At 46.5% G+C, this 22,382-nt stretch overlaps 1 protein-coding gene across 3 annotated transcripts; it reads right to left on the reverse strand.

Moving 5' to 3' along the window:
- Window positions 1-129: 129 nt before the first annotated feature.
- On the reverse strand, window positions 130-13,549 carry LOC116321926 (acyl-coenzyme A thioesterase 11-like). Of its 3 annotated transcripts, none has more exons than XM_039601771.1 (17): window positions 13,416-13,549; window positions 10,055-10,246; window positions 9,900-9,969; window positions 9,760-9,820; window positions 9,205-9,309; window positions 7,677-7,812; window positions 6,805-6,896; window positions 6,209-6,270; window positions 5,878-5,997; window positions 5,626-5,764; window positions 4,459-4,514; window positions 4,261-4,327; window positions 3,290-3,373; window positions 3,082-3,215; window positions 924-1,091; window positions 724-850; window positions 130-643 (listed from the first exon to the last, which is right to left on the reverse strand). In XM_039601771.1, exons 2-17 carry the CDS (start codon window positions 10,236-10,238, stop codon window positions 515-517), a joined length of 1,734 nt encoding a protein of 577 aa, XP_039457705.1. In that variant the 5' UTR covers window positions 10,239-10,246; window positions 13,416-13,549; the 3' UTR covers window positions 130-514. The 3 variants fall into 3 exon arrangements, with proteins under 3 accessions (XP_039457705.1, XP_031597720.1, XP_031597721.1); XM_031741860.2 differs by lacking the exon at window positions 13,416-13,549 and adding an exon at window positions 13,050-13,120; XM_031741861.2 differs by lacking the exon at window positions 13,416-13,549 and adding an exon at window positions 12,753-13,043.
- Between the last annotated feature and the right edge of the window lie 8,833 nt (window positions 13,550-22,382).

Raw genomic sequence — 22,382 nt, forward strand, 5'->3', positions numbered from 1 at the left:
GTGTCTTTAAAGTGTCACAGGTGGCTCACATCGCTGCTGCCATCAGTGCTCTCAGAGTCTCACTTCCTACTTTTAATGGTGATTTCTGAATGTTTACAACAAAGAAATCCAAAATCATCCATCACTTGATTAAAACAAGAAAAAATACAACACAATACTTTATTGAAGTTCAGTGGAAAAAGTCAATATTCATGTTTTTCAAACCAGCATGTTATGTTGAACTAATTGCAGCAAACAGTTATAGTGTTAAAATGAACCTGCATTAAGTACAAGCCCACACCTGCACTCTGTTACATTCATGTACCTTTAACTTACAAACATGAACAGCAGCTTAACTGACCCAACACAGTAACTGACACAGTGGCTGCTTTTACTCACTTAACAAGAAGATTTTTACTGCTAATGACTTTTGTATCAATCCATGAAATTATCATAAAGTTTTCCCACCATATAAACCAAGCAGGCTGTCCCTACAGTGGTGCTGAGGAGAGCCTCTGACAGGCTGCTGCCACTGTCACAGTCTGTTCCTGGTCAAGTACTGGCTGCAGGAGCAGAAGGTGTGGTAGAAAGAGGAGGACAGGCCGGCAATATCAGTGGAGATGTAGGGAAGGACCTCCGGAGACGCCTGGTTAAAGTAACTGATCTGAAAGAAAGATAACACACTAATAACAACCAGCTTTGATAAGAGTATATGTACGATGCTAAAACAGCTGTTCTTCTCACCAGTGACATGTTGTCTTTGGTCTCCAGTATGGTGAATCCAGCACACAGAACCTCTCCTCTGTTATAGCCGTCAGTGGGAGGGTGAGTGGGTAGGGACACTGAGCGTAGGGCGATGACATATGGGTCTCTGAAGGAAAACAGAAAGGGAACGCATCAGTAAATCCTGCAGGTGGATGGAAAACTGCTCCGGTTCTACTGACCCGCTGCCACATGGCTTCCTTTTGGAAGCCAACAAGATGAAGTCCTGGAGCATCCCTTCTGCCTGATTGGCTGCAGTGGGAGATCCCATCGCGCCATGACGCACCGATGGAGTCACCACACGATATATGAAGTCATCGTCGTCGACCAGCTGAATCAGCTCGCACTTCCTGTTTGAGGAAACACATACACACTGTTAAACACTGACAGCACTGTTTAAAGACTAAGGCTGCAGTTTACTCCACATGTATCCACGGCAGAGGCTGTTTCTGTGCTTCACCAGCTGAGGGGTGGAGATCGTGCGTTGGGGACACTGAAGGGAAAAACTACATCAAAAGGGGCTGGGTGATGACATCACCCAGATCTCCATCCATCCATCTCTGCTGCTTATCCTTCTCAGGGTCACGGGGGGTGGAGCCTATCCCAGCTGTCTTAGAGGCAGGCCACACCCTGGACAGGTCGCCTGTCTGTCACAGGGCTAACACGTAGACACAGACAACCATTCACACTCACATTCACACCTATGGGCAATTTAGAGCTTCCAGTTAACCTAACCCACTAACTGCATGTCTTTGGACTGTGGAGGAAGCTGGAGTACAGGAGAGGACCCGGGGAGACACGGGGAGAACTCGGGGAGAACTCGGGGAGAACCCGGGGAGAACCCAGGGAGACACGGGGAGAACCCAGGGAGACACGGGGAGAACCCGGGGAGAACTTGGGGAGAACCCAGGGAGACACGGGGAGACCTCAGGGAGACACGGGGAGAACCCGGGGAGAACTTGGGGAGACACGGGGAGAACTCGGGGAGACACGGGGAGAACTCGGGGAGAACCCGGGGAGAACCCAGGGAGACACGGGGAGACCTCAGGGAGACACGGGGAGAACCCGGGGAGAACTTGGGGAGACACGGGGAGAACTCGGGGAGACACGGGGAGAACTCGGGGAGACACGGGGAGAACATGCAAACTCCCCGGCCTGATCCCATGATAGTATATTAGATGGCGCTGTAAATCAAAACTCCACGTCACTGCTGACACTGCATAAACAGCTCGTGCTCCACCTTACAATCCAATGTATTAAAAACCCTCGCTTGGGGCAGACTCCTCCCCCGACGCTCCACCGGAGAACCTCGGCCTCTGAACCATCCATCCAGTCTTTATTAAAGGTCAGACTATGATGAAGCCAACATGACTGCATCATCTGCAAAAACAAGGAAGCTGCCCTCCTCACATCAGCCACACTTTGAATCTGTGAATATCACACACAGGATCGGAGACAATGGACACCCTCGAGTCCAGCCTCCTACTGAGGAGCAGCCACAGCTTTCACTCCATTTCTAAATGGGCTACTGCGATACACGCCACAGATGGCGTCCTGGTACCTGGTTGTAAGCTTCTCCGAGTCTACAGACACATATAAACTGGATGGTCACACTTCTCTCCAGATGTCCTGTGAGGGTGAAGATCTGGTCCGGTGTCCCACAGCCAGGATGGAAAGGGGGCCGGATCGTCTCAACAGTGAGTTAACGCCTCCTTTTCAGCTCCGTGAAAAATAACTTTCCAGGTGAGGCTGAGCAGTGTGATAAACCAATAACTGGTCCACAACATCCAGTTATTGCTTTAAAACTGGGATTTTCCACAGCGGTCTGGTCCACCAGCACAGCCCACAGTGTTGAGAGCATCTGAGACAAAGCTCTGCTCCTCCACAGTGAACATGATTCTGGGTTCAAGAGCTGCTCACCATGTTCTTTCCACCAGCTGCTGGTCATGAGATCAATGCAAAGGGTAAGGCTGCAAATCTAAGCAGCTAGGATGAGCTTCGTCTGCAGGCTGGCTCGGCTGGGGGAGAGTCGCTGTTCCCCTTTCATATATATGTGAAAATAAAGAGACAGACTGGGCCCTCACAGTTAATGTCACTTTCACCTTAACTGATAACATCTCAGCCTCAGTGCAAAGTGAGCAGCATGAACCTAAACCACACATCGCTTCTTTTTGACCCTGAACCTCAGAAAAGTCCATCATTGGAATCAGAGAACAATACCGAGGCAGCGAGTAGAAACAGGACAGGGCGACTGCTGCTCCTGTGAAGCCACATAAAGAAACCGCATGCGCTGAACTTGAGTCGCAGCAAAGGTCAAACAGACGAGTCACAGAGTCTTACTTGTAATGCGAGTCCCAACTCGGCCTGTTGCTCAGCTCAGCGAGTAAATCGAAGGCTCTGTGAGCAGGAACATCCACCTCACATTCAATCTTGAAACTCAGCATGGACTTCTGCTCCAGGGTGTAAAGCTGAACCTGTGAACACAACATAAAGCCCAGATCGCGGCAGACTCACACAAACAAACAGCTCATTAATGAGAAGCACATACCTGGTCCTTCTCACAGCTGAGGCGCCAGTTGCTTCTGGCTGCCAGCATCTTCAGAGCTGAGACATTGTTATAGCTCAGATACACCTGGAAGCACACACCAGCACAAATACAGGAAACACCACAAACTCATCTCCAGAGCTCAGCGTTAGCAGGCCGCCTGCCGCCGTTCAAATACAACTTATTATATATGAATCAGTGCCGTCTAACAGTGTAAGTATTTTATTTAAGGGTGCAAAATGAAGGCAAACTACTGCAGCACTATTTCTCATCTGCAGTCAAGGTGAAGCACACTGGTGCGACTGAGCACGTCGGCCCGTCAGAGGTTCAGTCGACTAAATCAGTCTGCAGGCACGGTTAGAGTCTGGCTGTGGTTCAGGTTTGAAGCTAAGTAGGAAGACATAAACATGCTGAGGCGACGTTTGATTGGTCCTAACTGAAGTGACCTCAGATCACACACTGCAATATAAACTGCAGTGGAACAAACAAATAAAATACACTGAACATCCTTTATGAAAGAAACACAAATAATGTCCCAAAAGTCAAGACAACGCACCACCGACACACAGCTGAAACGCTGATGAGGGTGACAAGAGACTGAGCTGAGAAAACTAAATGAGCCTATAAAAAGCAAAAACATTTACTGTGTCCAGCTTCAAGCACAGGCTATGACAGGATTATCATCAATGACACTAGTTACACCAAAAACCTGACAGCTGATCATCTGCAGCAGATGATCAGCTGTCAGCTTTTTGGAAATCACCTTATTGGTGCAAAAATACTGTTTTATGTCCGGTATTTATAGATTCAGCTACAGAAATGAGAACTAATAATATGTTTTTGTGACAAAGTAACAAGGTGCCTAAAGATTGTCTATATACATATATATATATTACTAAGTTTGATTTCTCTCCCCGTGAGTCCATGTGGACTAACGTGAGCGGCAAAGGTGACGGTGTGGAGCTTCTCCTCACCTGGTTGGTGGGATCCCAGGGAACAGACAGAGGCACCTCACCCTGCGTGCGGGAAATGATGTACTTCCTAAAACACAGTTACACGAATGCTGCATCAGAATGATGGCACTGTGAGTCTGTGCACAAACCTGCACAACAACAGCTGATCTAAATGCAAAGACGGTACATTAGGTGCTGTTTAGAGCAGACGACACATACCTGTCCAGCCTGATCTTTTTCCTGGCTGTTGCCTCCTGAAACCTCCTTCGTCCTTCCTGTAAGTGAGACAGACACACAGGCAGAGGGCACCAGTTTGTAACACAGCAGACAGATTATTCTTCCCAGCACCAGTTTATGACCAGTACACTGATCTGTGGTACAAACTGAGTGGAGTGCATCTTTACTCGGTGATGGCTGCCTGTGTTTGTTTATGCTGATAACGATCTTATCTTACCCTACAGTGGAGCGCCCTTCAGCCTGTAACGATGCTGCAATCGACACCAAGGCCGCTCCATCAGACGGATTTATGACTGATAACATTATTTAAAGTTTACAGCTCTGATCTTTGCTCAGCCTTCACCACGGCTCATTTCCAAAACAAACTCTAATCAATGGTTAATCGAGTGTTTCTGGAACTTCTGTTTATGATACTTTCATGTTTTATTCTACAGGATAATCTCCACAAACTGATTTCACCACTTTTCAGATGAAGTGTAAATGAAGCTGACACAAACACTGAATCTACTGCTCCACAGTCACATGACTTTTTAACGGCACCACCAGCACACACTCGCTTTCCTCTGACCATGCTTTTCTTTGCTCCTTTACATGTGTATAATATGTAATACTCAGAGTACTCCTGTAATACTGTATTTACATGTTTTTAACATTTTATTATTATTATTATTAACTCCATTAGAGTTCACAGTGATAGGCTGGGGCACGTGGACGTGCTCAGCCCTGTGAGCCACAGACGCTGTGACACTTCCACCAGAAACAAAGGAAAGAAAAAGAAAACGCAAACAAAGGTCATGTTTCCTGCTTCGCAGTCATCCATCCATCAGCACCACGGGCGGTGTAAAAGACTGACCCAGCTACACTGATGCCACCCACTGGTTTCTCTGAGCTCACCTTGGATGGCTGCAGAAAATCAGGTGTTACAGGAAAGGTGAGTCTGGCTGTGAAATCAAATGTTCATAGGCTGATGTCTTGTGACTGACATCTTGTTAGCCAATCAGAGTGCGCTTTCATACCACAAATTCTGAAGCAAAACAGATGTCATGTCTTTCATTCAGTATTAGCCAATCACAGACAGCCGTGTCACATCCAGACACTTTATGGATGCGGCATGCTAACAAGCTGTTTGTGACTGTTAGCTTAACTCACCAGGGGTTCAGGTCGTATCCGTGGTAATGTGCGTGGCTTCCCGCCATCATCGAGCACCTCAAAGGTCATGAAGGCAGAGTTTATGTGTCGGTTAGGCCCCTCCTCATGGTAGGCCTCCGCACGCACGCCCACCTCCATGCTGCAGTAAGGACACCACGTCAGTATGCAACCAGCGGTTCTCTGTCTGCTGCACAGCTGCAATGCTGAGCTGTTACCACCGCACATCGAGTCTCTGCGAGTGTTCTGGGATACCTGTTTCTGAAGGCGTTGTTCACTATAGCCTTCAGCAGCAATCTGTCTCCCACCTGAGAAGGTCCTCTGAAGGTGAACATGTCAATGGCTCGGAGGGTGGGATGAGCCTGAGACAGACGACTGCATGCAAAGAGCACAGAGACAATAGTCCTCCGACATGCTGGCTGTGTTCAGGTTACTCACACATACAGCTTGACAGATCCTTTAATCTGGCACGAGGTCTGAACTACACTGATCAGAATATGCAGGTCAAAGGTCACAATGATACATCCTATTTTTGTGAATCAAATGAAGGTAAGAATGTGAAGGAAAGAAGTGTTTGTGACTGTACCTGGCAGCGATTGTAGCTACATTCACCATCCAGGCCATGATCTGCCCTCCAAATGTATTTACCTAGTATTCAAACACAACTCATGCATGATCTGACAGTCAAATGTCTCAGCGGTATGATGACACACTGATGCACTGAACAGTCAAATATATTTGTATATATCAAACAGCTGGGCCTCATTTACAAACCTGTGTGTAGGATCCCTACAAAAAGTTCAAAGGTAGATGTTTAGACACAAGCTATCCGTGTTTCGTGTTGTTTCAGAAATTGCTCTGACCCACAGCAGCAGTCAGCATGCCTCAGTTTACGCTCAGATTTAGTCAGTGTTTGGAGCTGATGTTTTGAACCAAAAAAAGGAGTAAAAGAAATAAAATCCTACTTCGTCTCCACTTCATAAAACTTCATAAAAGCCAAACGTTTTGTTTGTACCCAACAGTAAGAAACGAGGCCACGCAGGTGTTTCTGGTAACAACTGGTTCAAATTCAGTCTCCTTCAAATATTCCACGTTGTAACAGTACGAGGCACACACCAGCGAGAAACTGCCGAGTCCACTCTAGTTCAGATGGGAAACAGACATGTACAGAAACGAACTGACCTGATGGTTTGCATGTGGAGGCAGAACCAGCTCCACACTTTCCACCCGAGTCCTCTCTGCTGCCACTGCATTGGGTCCCACTGAGCTGTCAACTGATACAGAAACAAGTCAAGTCGTCCCTTTATGTGAAGAAAGTACTAATTTCAAGTTTGATAGTCATTTACTGCCAAACTGCTGTCTTTGTTAGTGACCACAGCCAACTATATCCATGGAAGCCAAAGGCTAAAGTAAAGATCAGGTCGTCAAGTCTGTGGTCAGTTCAAATGTTCTTCCCTCAGCTTTGCCGGGTTCTCCTCCTGCCTCCCGCTTCAGCTTCCTTTGTCCTCCTCGGTAAGTGCCCGGACCATCTCCGCCTTGCCTCCCTAAGCTTGTCTTAACTTGAGTCGTCCCTCTCATATACTCATTTCATTAATCCCGGCCTCTTGTTTTTGTTAGTGCCACTGCCTCCAAATCATGGCAGCAGGTCTCAGTACCATCGTTTCAATCCTCTGTCACATATCAACCCTGAAACTGTCTCTGCCTGCACTCTTGTCTTCACCTGTGCACTGTCTGTTGCTTTGGATGGTTGAGCCCAGGTATTTAAACTCCTTCCTATTACCTACACCTTCCCTACTCTCCCTACAGGTCTGCAAACATCACTGTTTACAGAAGGGGCTGAGAACAGATCCCTGATGTACTCCCAGCTTGAATCCATCTGTCAGGCCTTCCAGACACCTCACCATGTCATGCACCAGCCTCACATACTTCTCCAGCACTTTTGACTTTCTCGTGTAAAACCACAGCTCCTCTCTTCTATCCTGTGCTTTCTAGATGCACAAAGACGCAGTGAAGTGAAAATACTTGCTCTCTGTGGCCGGGTGTATCACACTCACCCTGCTGCACAGACTCATTGGAAAGCAAATCCTTGATGATGTCATCGTGCACCATTCGGACCCTCCGCCTTTCAGCGGCCACGCTGTATTCAACCTGCTCCTTCTGCGTGTGAGGAACAATGGGCTTCAAGGTCACCTGTGAGGTTCAGGGTCAGGAGGTACCAGACACACACACACACACACACACACACACACACACACACACACACACACACACACACACACACACACACACACACACACACACACACACACACACACACATATTAACACACAGGTCAGACCATGGCAGCACTAAAAGGCATGACTCTGTTTTACAAAGAGAGCTTCTGGTATGATGGTGCCCGTGTCTGTCTTTGGTGCTGCTGGCTGAAGTTTGTCTCACTGTCATAAAGATCCTGTATAAATGGTAAATGTATTTGTATAGCGCTTTACTTATTCCCTAAGGACCCCAAAGCACTTTACACTACATTCAGTCACCCATTCACACATCCATTCACACACTGGTGATGGCAGCTACATTGTAGCCACAGCTGCCCTGGGGCGCACTGACAGAGGCGAGGCTGCCAGACACTGGCGCCACCGGGCCCTCTGACCACCATCAGTAGGCAACGGGTGAAGTGTCTTGCCCGAGGACACAACGACCGAGACTGTCCGAGCCGGGGCTCGAACCTTCCGATTACAAGACGAACTGCCAACTCTTGAGCCACGATCGCCCCGTATAAGTGCTGAGACTCTAAGGATGGATGTGTCACAGCTTCCTCTGATTTAATAAAGAAAAACAACAAAGTCCTGACAGATGCTAAAGTCAAGGAAACTATCACACCATCAAACTCAGAGTCCACTTTAGGATTTTGACCTTTGGAGCTCTACATGGACAAACGTCAGCCATGTGTCCCCAGCAGGTGCCCGAGGTCACGTGATCAGGGTGTGCTCGCTGTGCATCATATGATGCTGAAAACTAAAGCAGACACACGAACAGCAGCCCCCAGACTCTGAGCTCTCTCCTTCTGAGCTTCAGGTCCTTTAACCCCACCCCCTCCTCAACCGGTCGCAGCAGATGGCCCCGCCCCTCCCTGAGCCTGGTTCTGCCGGAGGTTTCTTCCTGTTAAAAGGGAGTTTTTCCTTCCCACTGTCGCCAAAGTGCTTGCTCATAGGGGGTCATATGACTGTTGGGTTTTCTCTGTATGTATTATTGTAGGGTCGACCTTATAATATAAAGCGCCTTGAGGCGACTGTTGCTGTGATTTGGCGCCGTGTAAATAACACTGAATTGAAAAACAACAACTAAAAACTCTTTTTAGACTTGCATTTGGTTAACCTTTGTTTTTATGTCCTGGCATTGTTGTGAAGCATTTTGTGATGTTTATCTTGAACGGTTACTAGGTTACGTACTAAATTTCCTTTGAGATGCAACAACACACAAACAACATGCTTTTAAATAATGATATTCATCTAGTTATCAGTAACATGGCAAACGTCCACACACTCTCCAGAGCGTCTTAATCATACATTACACTCCCAGCACCTTTTGTCCTGTGCTTGTGCGCTGGGTAACAAAGGTGGCGTAGGCATGACAAACCCTCCAATGACGATCAGAGAACAGGTCCTCACAGTTTACCTGTATGCCCACCTGAGGGGGAAGAAGTACGGGACAATACATTAAGGTAAACACACCCGTGATAAAAGCAAACGCAGCTAACTGAATGGTAGGATGTTGAATTAGTGTGGTTACAGCTCACAGTACTCATTTATGTCACACCCCTACGCACAAAAGAAAACATATTAGGCTTTTTATTCTGTATCATCATATTGTTATCAACTTATGTGATTAAACAAGTTGTGGTGGAAATGAGCATGCCCCCCCCACAGCCCAGTGGGCAGCTCTGATCTTTGAGTTTGCTTTACAAGTCCACACTCACAATGTTTCACTTTTATTCAACCTGCTGACGATGAAGAGGTGCAAAACACCCCAAATCTGCCAGCAGTTACTTTTTCCATGTTATACTTACAAACAATGATTTCATGCCTGATTTCAAAAACAATGAAAGGCACAAAGAACAGCAGCGTGAAGTTCACTGACCTCCATGCTGGTGTTAAAGGCTCTGTTGACCTTTGCCCTGATATTCACCACCTGACCCACGCTGAAGAAAGATGGAAAGGCGGAGTTACTACCTTCAGACCAACCCTTCTATACACACTCGCACACACGCCTCCTCTCACCTGATGGTATGCTCAAAGTGGATGTCATCCATCGAAGCAGTGACGCAGGGACTTCCAGCGTGCCTCTCAGCTGCACGTGTCGAACAGTTAGGTCATTAAAACATGCACTACACGCTCACAGCTTCCAACACACACCTGTGACACACAAAGCTCACCAGAGAGGCAGGCAGTGGAGTCGATCCATTTGAGCAGCTGTCCCACGCTGAGCTCCTGCCGATGGTTGCTGTGACAGGGCATCACAATCTGACTCATTTTCACCTCTGTCGGGTTGTAGTTTTCTTCTTCTTCCTCTTCTTCTCCATCCTCTTCCTCCAAACAACCTGACGTTCTTGAACTCATTTGGAAAGCTGGGGGAAAGACACAAAAATTAAAGGAAAGACACTGAAGCTACAGTACTGTGCAAAAGTCTTGAGTCGCACCTCATTTTCTTATATTTTGCCCCCAAAGAGCCAGACTTTGTAATCATATTTAAACCTGATACTGAACAATAGTTTTGCTCTAGTCCATTTTCAGATGAATGTCTTTTTGTTTGTTCAGTCACTTAAAACTGACCTATGAATCTTTTAGAAGCATTCAATTCAATTCAGTTTTATTTATACAGCACCAAATCACAGCAACAGTCGCCTCAAGGCGCTTTATATTGTAAGGTAGACCCTACAATAATACATACAGTCATATGACCCCCTATGAGTAAGCACTTTGGCGACAGTGGGAAGGAAAAACTCCCTTTTAACAGGAAGAAACCTCCGGCAGAACCAGGCTCAGGGAGGGGCGGGGCCATCTGCTGCAACCGGTTGGGGTGAAAAAGGCACCTAACTCAGGAGGTGAACCAGTGCGTCTACACACAACAGAAAATTTAGCAAAGAACCAACTGTAAACTGATTGAGGAGCTACTGCTCAGCATTCCCAGAGTCTGCTTCCCACCCAAACATTCGTTAGGTAACCAACTGTCTAAGTGTCAGTCGATGGATCCACGTCAGCACATCATCAGTGGAAAAGAACATGCAGCACAGCTGCATCCAAATAAAACACATAAAGAGCCCTGGAACAAAGTGAACACAAGTTTAGCCATAACGCACAACGTCACACCAGACCTCCTCATATGAACGGTCAAACATGAGGATGATTCTTTACATTTGCTTTGCAGCCACAGGATCCGGGCACACCATGAACTCCTCTGTACACCAAAGCAGTCCAGAGTCAGCTGTGAGGCTATCTGTTTGACAGCTAGGTGGGATCTATGGTGGGGCTGTGTACCAGTAAGACTCTAGATGACACGTGACAGCTGTGATGGCTGTTTGCTTGGTTCTGTTGGTCACTGTATGTCTTCACAGCATTGTCTACGCTGCATGTTCCAGAACACAGTAAGTTTGTTTTTGAGGTTTTTTGTTCTTAATGCATCAGATTTTCTTTTTATTGTATCCTATAGTTCAGGTTCTAATACAGCCATAGTTTGATATTTTGTAAGGTTGTTGATTGTTCTTTCTTTTCATTGTATTCATTTATGTTGCTTATCTGTGTATTTATGCACATATGTATAAATACACAGATACTGTATGTTGTTGTGCTACATATAGGTTAGGAGTACAGCAGTTTGCAATGTTGTTTTGGATACAGACTATAAAAAACATTATTATAATTTTATTATTATATTATTATAAATATTAGCATGTAGTTAATGTTACACATGGGATGGTGCCAAAAACAGTATGTTATGTGTACTTCACTCATGTCAAAGGCTAACACAGAATGAGCATTTAGAATAACCTAACAGGCAAATCTACCCAGGAAGCTGAGGTAACCACAGGTTACTGACTGTAAAAACAGAGTATGTGAAACATGCAGAGCCAGACTTGTTCTCACTTGTTACAACTGATCTTTTGTATCGTTACTGGGAAGAAGTTCTGATGATAATATTGTCTGGGTTAATGAGTAAAAGCAGGGGTGATTCCATTTTATTTAAAGTGGGCTAGGATAGAGGAGGTGGTACCATTAAAGCATGGTAACGAGAACAACAACAAAAACCAAACAGAAAATTCAATCAAACTAAAAGTCAATACCAAAGCAAAGCACTCAGGGTGTACACAGACAGGTGAACGAGGTATGCTGTTTGAGAGCTCAAGTCGAATGAAAGCTCGACATAAGAAGCATTTACTATTTACATGAAGACTGGATGAATATAACACTGACACTCCACAGCCAGCACGGGCCTGATGAGTAAAATGCCACCAGGGGGCGATGCCTTTGGCTGCAAAAACGCTTTCAGCCAATAGAAGTCTACGGAAAAACAGCTTTCTGCCTTCAGCTCAGTGAAAACGTTTATAACCTCAGTCACTCCTCATAAGCAACACTGAATTCAAAATGACGTCATTCCATGTATCAGAAGGGCTGACTAATGAGGCTCTAACAAACTGTCACTCATCTGCTTTCACAACACTCACGGCTTCACAAACCACAGTCTGTGTTTCATACGATCTTGGCATTGTTGTAAACTACCTGGCTCTAAGGTTTCTGCTCAGTAAAGACAATGACTCCATCAGTTTTCCTCTGCGGCTCTTGTGTTTGGGCTCGGAGCACAGACAGGTGAGGAGATGACCGTGTGCTGTAAACACGTCGCAGTTTGACACAGAAACCTCGAGATTAACTTTCACAGACTGCGGCCGTGACTCATGTTTATGACACAGCTCGTGGTGGCGACACATTAACGGTAACAGTTCCCTGAACGATAGTTCATTCAGCTTTGGACCTCAAAGGTTTGTGCCAACAAGCTTCTCACACAGCGACTGGTCTGCTCAGTCCCAGTACAGATGCTGTCCTGGTTTGGACAGGTGGAGCAGGGACCAGGTTACATACCTGTGGTCTGTAGCTGTCCGCGTGGATTTGTCTGTAGCTCTAAAACAAACAGCAGTGACTGTCGACCGGTGTCCTCCTGGACTGTAACATGCACACAACAGACTCACAGTGACTGACGGTGACGCCTAGTCTAACCACTAGTTTCTGCCCAGCAGCTCCCAGTTCACAGGTTTGCGTGTCCTACTAGTTCCACAAACTGCGCCTGTGAGCCAGCCTTGTTTCCATTTAGAGCCGAGCCGAGCTTAAACCCGCACCGAGACCATTAACTACATGTTAGTCTACATTAGAGGAACAAACCTGGGGGCGGCCACTCACACAGCCCAGCTCCACAGACTCACGAAACACAACGACCAACACGGATTTCGCCAGTACCTTTCAAAATAAAAGCCACACACATAGTCTGGCTCGCTTATGTGCGTCGATTTGCTTATTTTTACCAACCATGTGCTGTATATGTGCAACATTTAGCTCCTGGATGATAAGCTGAGAAAATGATTTTTTTAAGAGAACAGGGAAAAAGCGAATTTTTTCAAAGTCAACGTGTGTGCACTACCGGTCAAAAGTTTTAGATCAGCCCAGTTCTTCCAGTTATTTATTGCAACTAGTCGTTCGAGTCCAATGAAGTCTATCCTTGGAATGGTACAAAGGGAAGAGGTGACCTACCAGCAGTTTAAAAAAAGGTTTCCCAAAAGTGAAAAATAATGTACATTTCAGGTTTATACCAAAAGGCTTTTTCAAGAAACACAGGATGGGTTAACAACTTAAAGCTGTTCTGCAGCGATGGAGGCTGAGCAAGCCTTGAAAGCTGGTGCTACCAATTCCTACAGGTAATGATGGCCAAACGAAGCTTGTGTTAAAAACGGTTCGTTACTCCAAGCGTTTCAGCACAGTCCTCTCTGATGACATCTGGTGGCCAAAAATATGAAGCGCAGCTTAAATTTAAAGCGCTCTACTTCATTAAGACTGCCCACTCCACAGAGTGGATACTGGGCCTGCTTTGAACATGACATAATTATGTCTGTTTGTTTAATAAATACATTTGATTAATAAAGTTTCCTTCTTTAAACATGTGCCATGGTGTGGTCTTTCTTTGCTTGATGTTGGTAAATACAATAGATGAAAAATACATATAATAATGTACAACACAGTATGGAGTATGCTTCTGCTGTGAGGTCCTGCCTCCATGTACTTATGCAGTTAATCACTGGACAGCTATGTTTATAAATAATATGATATTGGGCCAATTTTCTTAGACATATTTTTGACCTGGGGGTAAAACTGATTGTGAACTGGGAGGGGAAATGTTTATGAACTTGTAAAGTAAAAACATGATGCATTTAAGGTCATCCTGTTTGGTTTTTATTTAAGCAGAGAATTTGTTCCTCTGTGCGATGGCCGAGTCTGTTTGTTTTCTTGGAGATCATTTCTCCTGCCTCAGAGAAAATCCTCTCACATGAACAGAAGAGGCTGGAGTGCACAGAAACTGTAGAGATGCAGGTTTACGCTCTTCCTGGTCCCACGGACTATCAGCTAAAGAGAATAAACACATTAAAGTGCTGCACATTTTGTAGAATAACATTTTAAGATTATTTTAAAAATAAAATATATTTTTTATTTTATTTTATTAAATTTAAAGAGTAAAATGGAAGTCTTTCTAAAGTTATTTAATGACATTTGTATTATGAAAAGCAGACTTTTGTTTTGTTAAAACATTTAAAGTTTTTCATGTGTAGGCGCCAGACGTCTGCTTTATATTTTTATTTACGATTGAGTTCATGTTTGTTTTATAATTCATAGATTCATTACATAAGTCATCTTTTCAGGATTAATAAATATGAAAATATATGTTGTGTTTACATAAAGTAATGTTATGTCACTGTTTGGGATTGGAACCTAAAAAGGGGTACCTCTCACTTTAAGTATGAAACCCTGGCTGCGTCCCAATTCAGGGGCCGTTTATCAATGCCCAAGTACGCGAGTACGTACTCGCGTGCTCGGTGAGTACGTACCCGCCGAGAACGCACGGGAGTACGTACCTGCCGAGAACGCGAGCACGGACTCGTCGGCCGTTTCTCAATTCTCAAGTACGCGAGCACGGACTCGTGATTTGTACCAGCGTACGTGATGATGTCACAGGTCCGGAGTTTTACTGCCGTCCCTCTTAATTTAACTGTGAGTAACATGTTATGAAGCTTAACTTTAATCACAGCCAAACCGGTTTACTCAGGAACAAATAAAACACTGAAATAAACCAAACATTAACATTTAGAAGTGATCTAGTGACTTATATATCATTTTTAACCTCAGTAGTGAAACCTCTATTAATAAAAATAGTGTACATGTACATACGTGTACATACCTTAATAAAAACAAGCAGGTGAGATGTTAGAACGCTTTTATTTTTATTTTAGTGGACACTCAATACTATAGACAGCTGCTGGGGTTTCTTTAACCTGAGTAGTGAGAAGACCGCAAGCGGGCGGGGAGGGGAGGGGGGGACGATGTGCCGGGAGTCCGCTGTTGAGTTTTGGACGAAATGCATTCTGGGATATATAGCTGTCCCAAGTCTACACCGATGCATGCTCGATAAAATGGGCGGATCGAGAACACATCCGGGACTTTTTCGCGTTCTCGGCGTGATGCGTACTTCGAATTGGAACAGTACTTGGTCTCCGACTGATGACGTATCACGAGTACACGAGAACGCAAGTACGCACAAGTACGCATATTGATAAACGCCCAGGGTCTGCACGCTTGAAGTACGCACACTACGCGTACTACGTACGGTGCGTACTACAAGTACGGGAAGTGCGGAAGTGAGAGGCTTGTGAAATGGGACGGTCTAGCCTTCGTCGCGCTGTTCAGGTTGCCTAGCAACCATGATACTAACCGCGAGAAATGTTTCATACAGCTTTGTGTGACAGAAATGAAGGAGAAAAAATGTTTTGTTGGTCATTCATTTTTGTCATGACATCACTTTGATTAGTTGAGACCACAGGACTGTAAAACATGATAGTTGGGCTTCATTTCTGTACTGAACAGTCATTTTAAGATTAGTTAGTAAATAATAATTAGCTAATGTTATTCATGAGACTAAAATTATATATATCTATATATATAGATATATATAGATATATACACACACACACACACACACACATATATATATATTACAGCAGTGAGCTTGAACTCTGGGTCAAAGATTCAAGTTGCAGTTATTTATATTTCCTATCACCTTAAATAGACAATATACACTGTCAAAGACAAGTATCTCTGACAGGCTGACTTCTGCTAAATGGGTCAAACTGGGCAGAAAGTCTACAAACACATAACATCCTTATAGAATATGATGTAACACTATAGATCAACTTAGCTCAGAATATATAAAGCATATAAACAATTACAGCAATATGATGCAACAAACACAGCAGTGCTACTAATCCAAAATACTCAAAGCTTCATAGAACTGAAACAAACATTTATTTTTAGCTCCATTCTGCTGCTGATACATACTTTAGGTTTCTGAATATTAAACTTGTTGCTGCCTTTCATAGTGTGTAACTTGAAGGCCCTGAGTACTTTCTCCCACACTGAAAACACTGGGATGATAACATTATTTGAACATTACCTAATAAGCCTGATTCAGGACAGACAATTAGTTATGTTAAACTTTCCTAGCAGTCCTTCACAAACAGGGAACAGTCTGTCTATTCTCTCCATCTGTCAGCTGCTGCTGGCTCTTCCTCCTCCTCTTCCTCACACACTGCTGAGTTTGTCCTGGTGGATCATCAGGGTGCAAAGCCTCACAGATGATGTGCAGCAGTGGGTCCCTCAGTCTGTCCTCACTCTGGACACTTGCAGTTGTCACACATGGAAATCAAATGTGTGATAAGCTGCAGGATTCAAACACAAGTGTAACTTATAAATACATGTTCCTACTTTTATTCCACAATCAGAGAGAAAGAAACAGAGAGAGAGTGCAGGACAGACAGACAGGTGACAGTCTCAGGTGTATACACTGCTACAAAACAGCACAAGAGAAGGAGGATTTAGTGTTTGTGTTATTACGAAGTGCTAAACAAGAAGAGCTCCCAGATGGTCCAGTGGACACATGTGTGACTCCTGTGATTAAAGCATCTTTCTTTCAGCTTAACGAGTGAACCGTCAGCTCGTTCAAACACACGTTAAAGTCCGTTTGGCTCGACACCACCGAACAGAGGCAGCAATATAACATAGCTAACATTAACAGTGCAGTGAATCCTGCTTGTGCCGTCATATTCAGGACTGCAAACCGAGCAGCATCACTGACTTTCAGCTTGTTGTGTTTGTGGATTTATGACTGACTTTAATTACACATAAAATCATCACACTCTGTAAGATTAAGGTCAACTATATATATATTTAGACGTAGAGGCTATAAAACCAAGTTACCACTGAAAGTACAAACATCACTAATGTCACATAACTTTGCCAACATGTGGCCAACAGTAATGTTTTAATGTTCTTAAATATTGGCACATAAATAAGTGACATCATATTCAGTACTTACTTTTGACAGTTCACTCTTGACGCTCCCTTCTGCCGTATTTTATGGCAAAATCATCCACACCCACCGCGCTATGGATTGTGGGATATATGGGACCACTTAAGCGTGCACCGGACCACGCTTGATATTTGGGGAAATCGACGGCGCATTTGGAGTATGCATTTGAAGTACACTTTGAATTGGGACAGCCGTCGTCGCGTGGCGGTGACGTAATCGCACTTGAAATGCGTACTTCAAGCGTGCATACCCCGAATTGGGACACAGCCCCTGTGTGAGCGGGAAGGGGAGGAGCATGGACAGAGAGGTTAGGAGTCTCACATAGTGATGGTAAATTTGATTCGTTTTACTGAATCGAGTTTTAATGAGTGAAACACCAAAGTGAATCGTTTTTTTTGAGTCATTTGAGTCACTGAGTCAGTTGACCAGAGAGTGCAAAAAATGTACATTTTCACTCAAACTTAATTTGTTTCTCTTTTCATGTATATCCTACTGCTAAGATGAGTGATCCTAAAAGAAAACTATTTTATAGAGCAAAAAAAAAAATTCTAAAGGGAACATTTATTTTGTTTATTTTTATTTTATTAGTATTTTCCTTAAATGTGTCAAATATATATTTTCTGATCTAAATGTCCACTGAGCTGTGAGCCAGGGGGCGGTAATGCACCTTAACATTGGTTGCCAACCAAGAAGAAGACGAAGAAGAAGCTGTGAGCCAGGAGGGAGGGGGTGAGTGAGTGAGTGATTCGTTCGCTCTATGATTCAGCACAGGAGGGAGGGGGTGAGCGAGTCCTGAGTGATTCGTTCGCTCTATGATTCAGCACAGGAGGGAGGGGGTGAGCGAGTCCTGAGTGATTCGTTCGCTCTATGATTCAGCACGGAAGGGAGGGGTGAGCGACTCCTGAGTGATCTGTTCGCCTATGATTCAGCACAGGAGGGAGGGGTGAGCGAATCCTGAGTAATTCGTTCGCTCTATGATTCAGCACAGGAGGGAGGGGTGAGCGAGTCCTGAGTGATTCTGTTCGCACTATGATTCAGCACGGGAAGGGAGGGGTGAGTGAGTCCTGAGTGATCGTTCGCTCTATGATTCAGCACAGGAGGGAGGGGTGAGCGAATCCTGAGTAATTCGTTCGCTCTATGATTCAGCACAGGAGGGAGGGGTGAGCGAGTCCTGAGTGATTCGTTCGCACTATGATTCAGCACGGGAAGGGAGGGGTGAGTGAATCCTGAGTGATTCATTCGCTCTATGATTCAGCACGGAAAGGAGGGGGTGAGCTAATCCTGAGTGATTCGTTCGCTCTATGATTCAGCACAGGAGGGAGGGGTGAGCGAGTCCTGAGTGATTCGTTCGCACTATGATTCAGCACGGGAAGGGAGGGGTGAGCGAATCTTGAGTGATCTGCTCGCTCTATGATTCAGCACAGGAGGGAGGGGTGAGCGAGTCTTGAGTGATTCGCTCGCTCTATGATTCAGCACAGGAGGGAGGGGGGTGAGCGAATCCTGAGTGATTCTGTTCGCCTATGATTCAGCACGGGAAGGGAGGGGTGAGCGAATCTTGAGTGATTCGCCACGCTACAATTCAGTACAGGAGGGAGGGGTGAGCGAATCCTGAGTAATTCGTTCGCTCTATGATTCAGCACAGGAGGGAGGGGTGAGCGAGTCCTGAGTGATTCGTTCGCACTATGATTCAGCACGGGAAGGAGGGGTGAGTGAGTCCTGAGTGATTCTGCTCGCTCTATGATTCAGCACGGGAAGGGAGGGGTGAGTGAATCCTGAGTGATTCATTCGCTCTATGATTCAGCACGGGAAAGGAGGGGTGAGCGAATCCTGAGTGATTCGTTCGCTCTATGATTCAGCACAGGAGGGAGGGGTGAGCGAGTCCTGAGTGATTCATTCGCACTATGATTCAGCACGGGAAGGGAGGGGTGAGTGAGTCCTGAGTGATTCGCTCGCTCTATGATTCAGCACTGGAGGGAGGGGTGAGCGAGTCTTGAGTGATTCGTTCGCTCTATGATTCAGCACAGGAGGGAGGGGTGAGCGAGTCCTGAGTGATTGTTCGCTCTATGATTCAGCACAGGAGGGAGGGGTGAGCGAGTCCTGAGTGATTCGTTCGCTCTATGATTCAGCACGGGAAGGGAGGGGGGTGAGCGAGTCCTGAGTGATTCGTTCGCTCTATGATTCAGCACAGGAGGGAGGGGTGAGCGAATCCTGAGTAATTCGTTCGCTCTATGATTCAGCACAGGAGGGAGGGGTGAGCGAGTCCTGAGTGATTGCTCGCACTATGATTCAGCACGGGAAGGGAGGGGTGAGTGAGTCCTGAGTGATTCGTTCGCTCTATGATTCAGCACAGGAGGGAGGGGTGAGCGAATCCTGAGTAATCGCTCGCCTATGATTCAGCACAGGAGGGAGGGGTGAGCGAGTCCTGAGTGATCTGCTCGCACTATGATTCAGCACGGGAAGGGAGGGGTGAGTGAGTCCTGAGTGATTCGTTCGCCTATGATTCAGCACGGGAGGGAGGGGATGAGTGAATCCTGAGTGATTCATTCGCTCTATGATTCAGCACGGGAAAGGAGGGGTGAGCGAATCCTGAGTGATTCGCTCGCTCTATGATTCAGCACAGGAGGGAGGGGTGAGCGAGTCCTGAGTGATTCGTTCGCACTATGATTCAGCACGGGAAGGGAGGGGTGAGCGAATCTTGAGTGAGTCGTTCGCCTATGATTCAGCACAGGAGGGAGGGGGTGAGCGAGTCTTGAGTGATTCGTTCGCTCTATGATTCAGCACAGGAGGGAGGGGGTGAGCGAATCCTGAGTGATTCGTTCGCTCTATGATTCAGCACGGGAAGGGAGGGGGTGAGCGAATCTTGAGTGATTCGCCACGCCACAATTCAGTACAGGAGGGAGGGGTGAGCGAATCCTGAGTAATTCGTTCGCTCTATGATTCAGCACAGGAGGGGGGGGTGAGCGAGTCCTGAGTGAGCACTATGATTCAGCACGGGAAGGAGGGGTGAGTGAGTCCTGAGTGATTCTGTTCGCTCTATGATTCAGCAAGGGAAGGGAGGGGTGAGTGAATCCTGGTGATTCATTCGCTCTATGATTCAGCACGGAAAGGAGGGGTGAGCGAATCCTGAGTGATTCGTTCGCTCTATGATTCAGCACAGGAGGGAGGGGGTGAGCGAGTCCTGAGTGATTCGTTCGCACTATGATTCAGCACGGGAAGGGAGGGGGTGAGCGAATCTTGAGTGATTCGTTCGCTCTATGATTCAGCACAGGAGGGAGGGGGTGAGCGAGTCTTGAGTGATTCGTTCGCTCTATGATTCAGCACAGGAGGGAGGGGGTGAGCGAATCCTGAGTGATTCGCTCGCTCTATGATTCAGCACGGGAAGGGAGGGGTGAGCGAATCTTGAGTGATTCGCCACGCTACAATTCAGTACAGGAGGGAGGGGGGTGAGCGAATCCTGAGTAATTCGTTCGCTCTATGATTCAGCACAGGAGGGGGAGGGGTGAGCGAGTCCTGAGTGATCTCGTTCGCACTATGATTCAGCACGGGAAGGGAGGGGGGAGAGTGAGTCCTGAGTGATTGCTCGCCCTATGATTCAGCACAGGAGGGAGGGGTGAGTGAATCCTGAGTGATTCATTCGCTCTATGATTCAGCACGGAAAGGAGGGGTGAGCGAATCCTGAGTGATTCGTTCGCTCTATGATTCAGCACAGGAGGGAGGGGTGAGCGAGTCCTGAGTGATTCATTCGCACTATGATTCAGCACGGGAAGGGAGGGGTGAGTGAGTCCTGAGTGATTCGTTCGCTCTATGATTCAGCACTGGAGGGAGGGGTGAGCGAGTCTTGAGTGATTCGTTCGCTCTATGATTCAGCACAGGAGGGAGGGGTGGCGAGTCCTGAGTGATCCTGCTCTATGATTCAGCACAGGAGGGAGGGGTGAGCGAGTCCTGAGTGATCGATCGCTCTATGATTCAGCACGGGAAGGGAGGGGTGAGCGAGTCCTGAGTGATTCGTTCGCTCTATGATTCAGCACGGGAAGGGAGGGGTGAGCGAATCCTGAGTAATTCGTTCGCTCTATGATTCAGCACAGGAGGGAGGGGGTGAGCGAGTCCTGAGTGATTCGTTCGCACTATGATTCAGCACGGGAAGGGAGGGGGTGAGTGAGTCCTGAGTGATTCGTTCGCTCTATGATTCAGCACAGGAGGGAGGGGGTGAGTGAATCCTGAGTGATTCATTCGCTCTATGATTCAGCACGGGAAAGGAGGGGGTGAGCGAATCCTGAGTGATTCGTTCGCTCTATGATTCAGCACAGGAGGGAGGGGGTGAGCGAGTCCTGAGTGATTCGTTCGCACTATGATTCAGCACGGGAAGGAGGGGTGAGCGAATCTTGAGTGATTCGCTCGCTCTATGATTCAGCACAGGAGGGAGGGGTGAGCGAGTCTTGAGTGATTCGTTCGCTCTATGATTCAGCACAGGAGGGAGGGGTGAGCGAATCCTGAGTGATTCGCTCGCTCTATGATTCAGCACGGGAAGGGAGGGGTGAGCGAATCTTGAGTGATTCGCCACGCTACAATTCAGTACAGGAGGGAGGGGTGAGCGAATCCTGAGTAATCGTTCGCTCTATGATTCAGCACAGGAGGGAGGGGGTGAGCGAGTCCTGAGTGATCTGTTCGCACTATGATTCAGCACGGGAAGGGAGGGGGTGAGTGAGTCCTGAGTGATTCGTTCGCTCTATGATTCAGCACAGGAGGGAGGGGTGAGTGAATCCTGAGTGATTCATTCGCTCTATGATTCAGCACAGGAGGGAGGGGTGAGTGAATCCTGAGTGATTCATTCGCTCTATGATTCAGCACAGGAAGGGAGGGGTGAGCGAATCCTGAGTGATTCGTTCGCTCTATGATTCAGCACAGGAGGGAGGGGTGAGCGAGTCCTGAGTGATTCATTCGCACTATGATTCAGCACGGGAAGGGAGGGGTGAGCGAATCTTGAGTGATGAGCTCTATGATTCAGCACTGGAGGGAGGGGTGAGCGAGTCTTGAGTGATTCGTTCGCTCTATGATTCAGCACAGGAGGGAGGGGGTGAGCGAATCCT

Source organism: Oreochromis aureus, linkage group 18 (genome assembly GCF_013358895.1).
Source record: "Oreochromis aureus strain Israel breed Guangdong linkage group 18, ZZ_aureus, whole genome shotgun sequence".
Classification (NCBI taxonomy): Eukaryota; Metazoa; Chordata; class Actinopteri; order Cichliformes; family Cichlidae; genus Oreochromis; species Oreochromis aureus.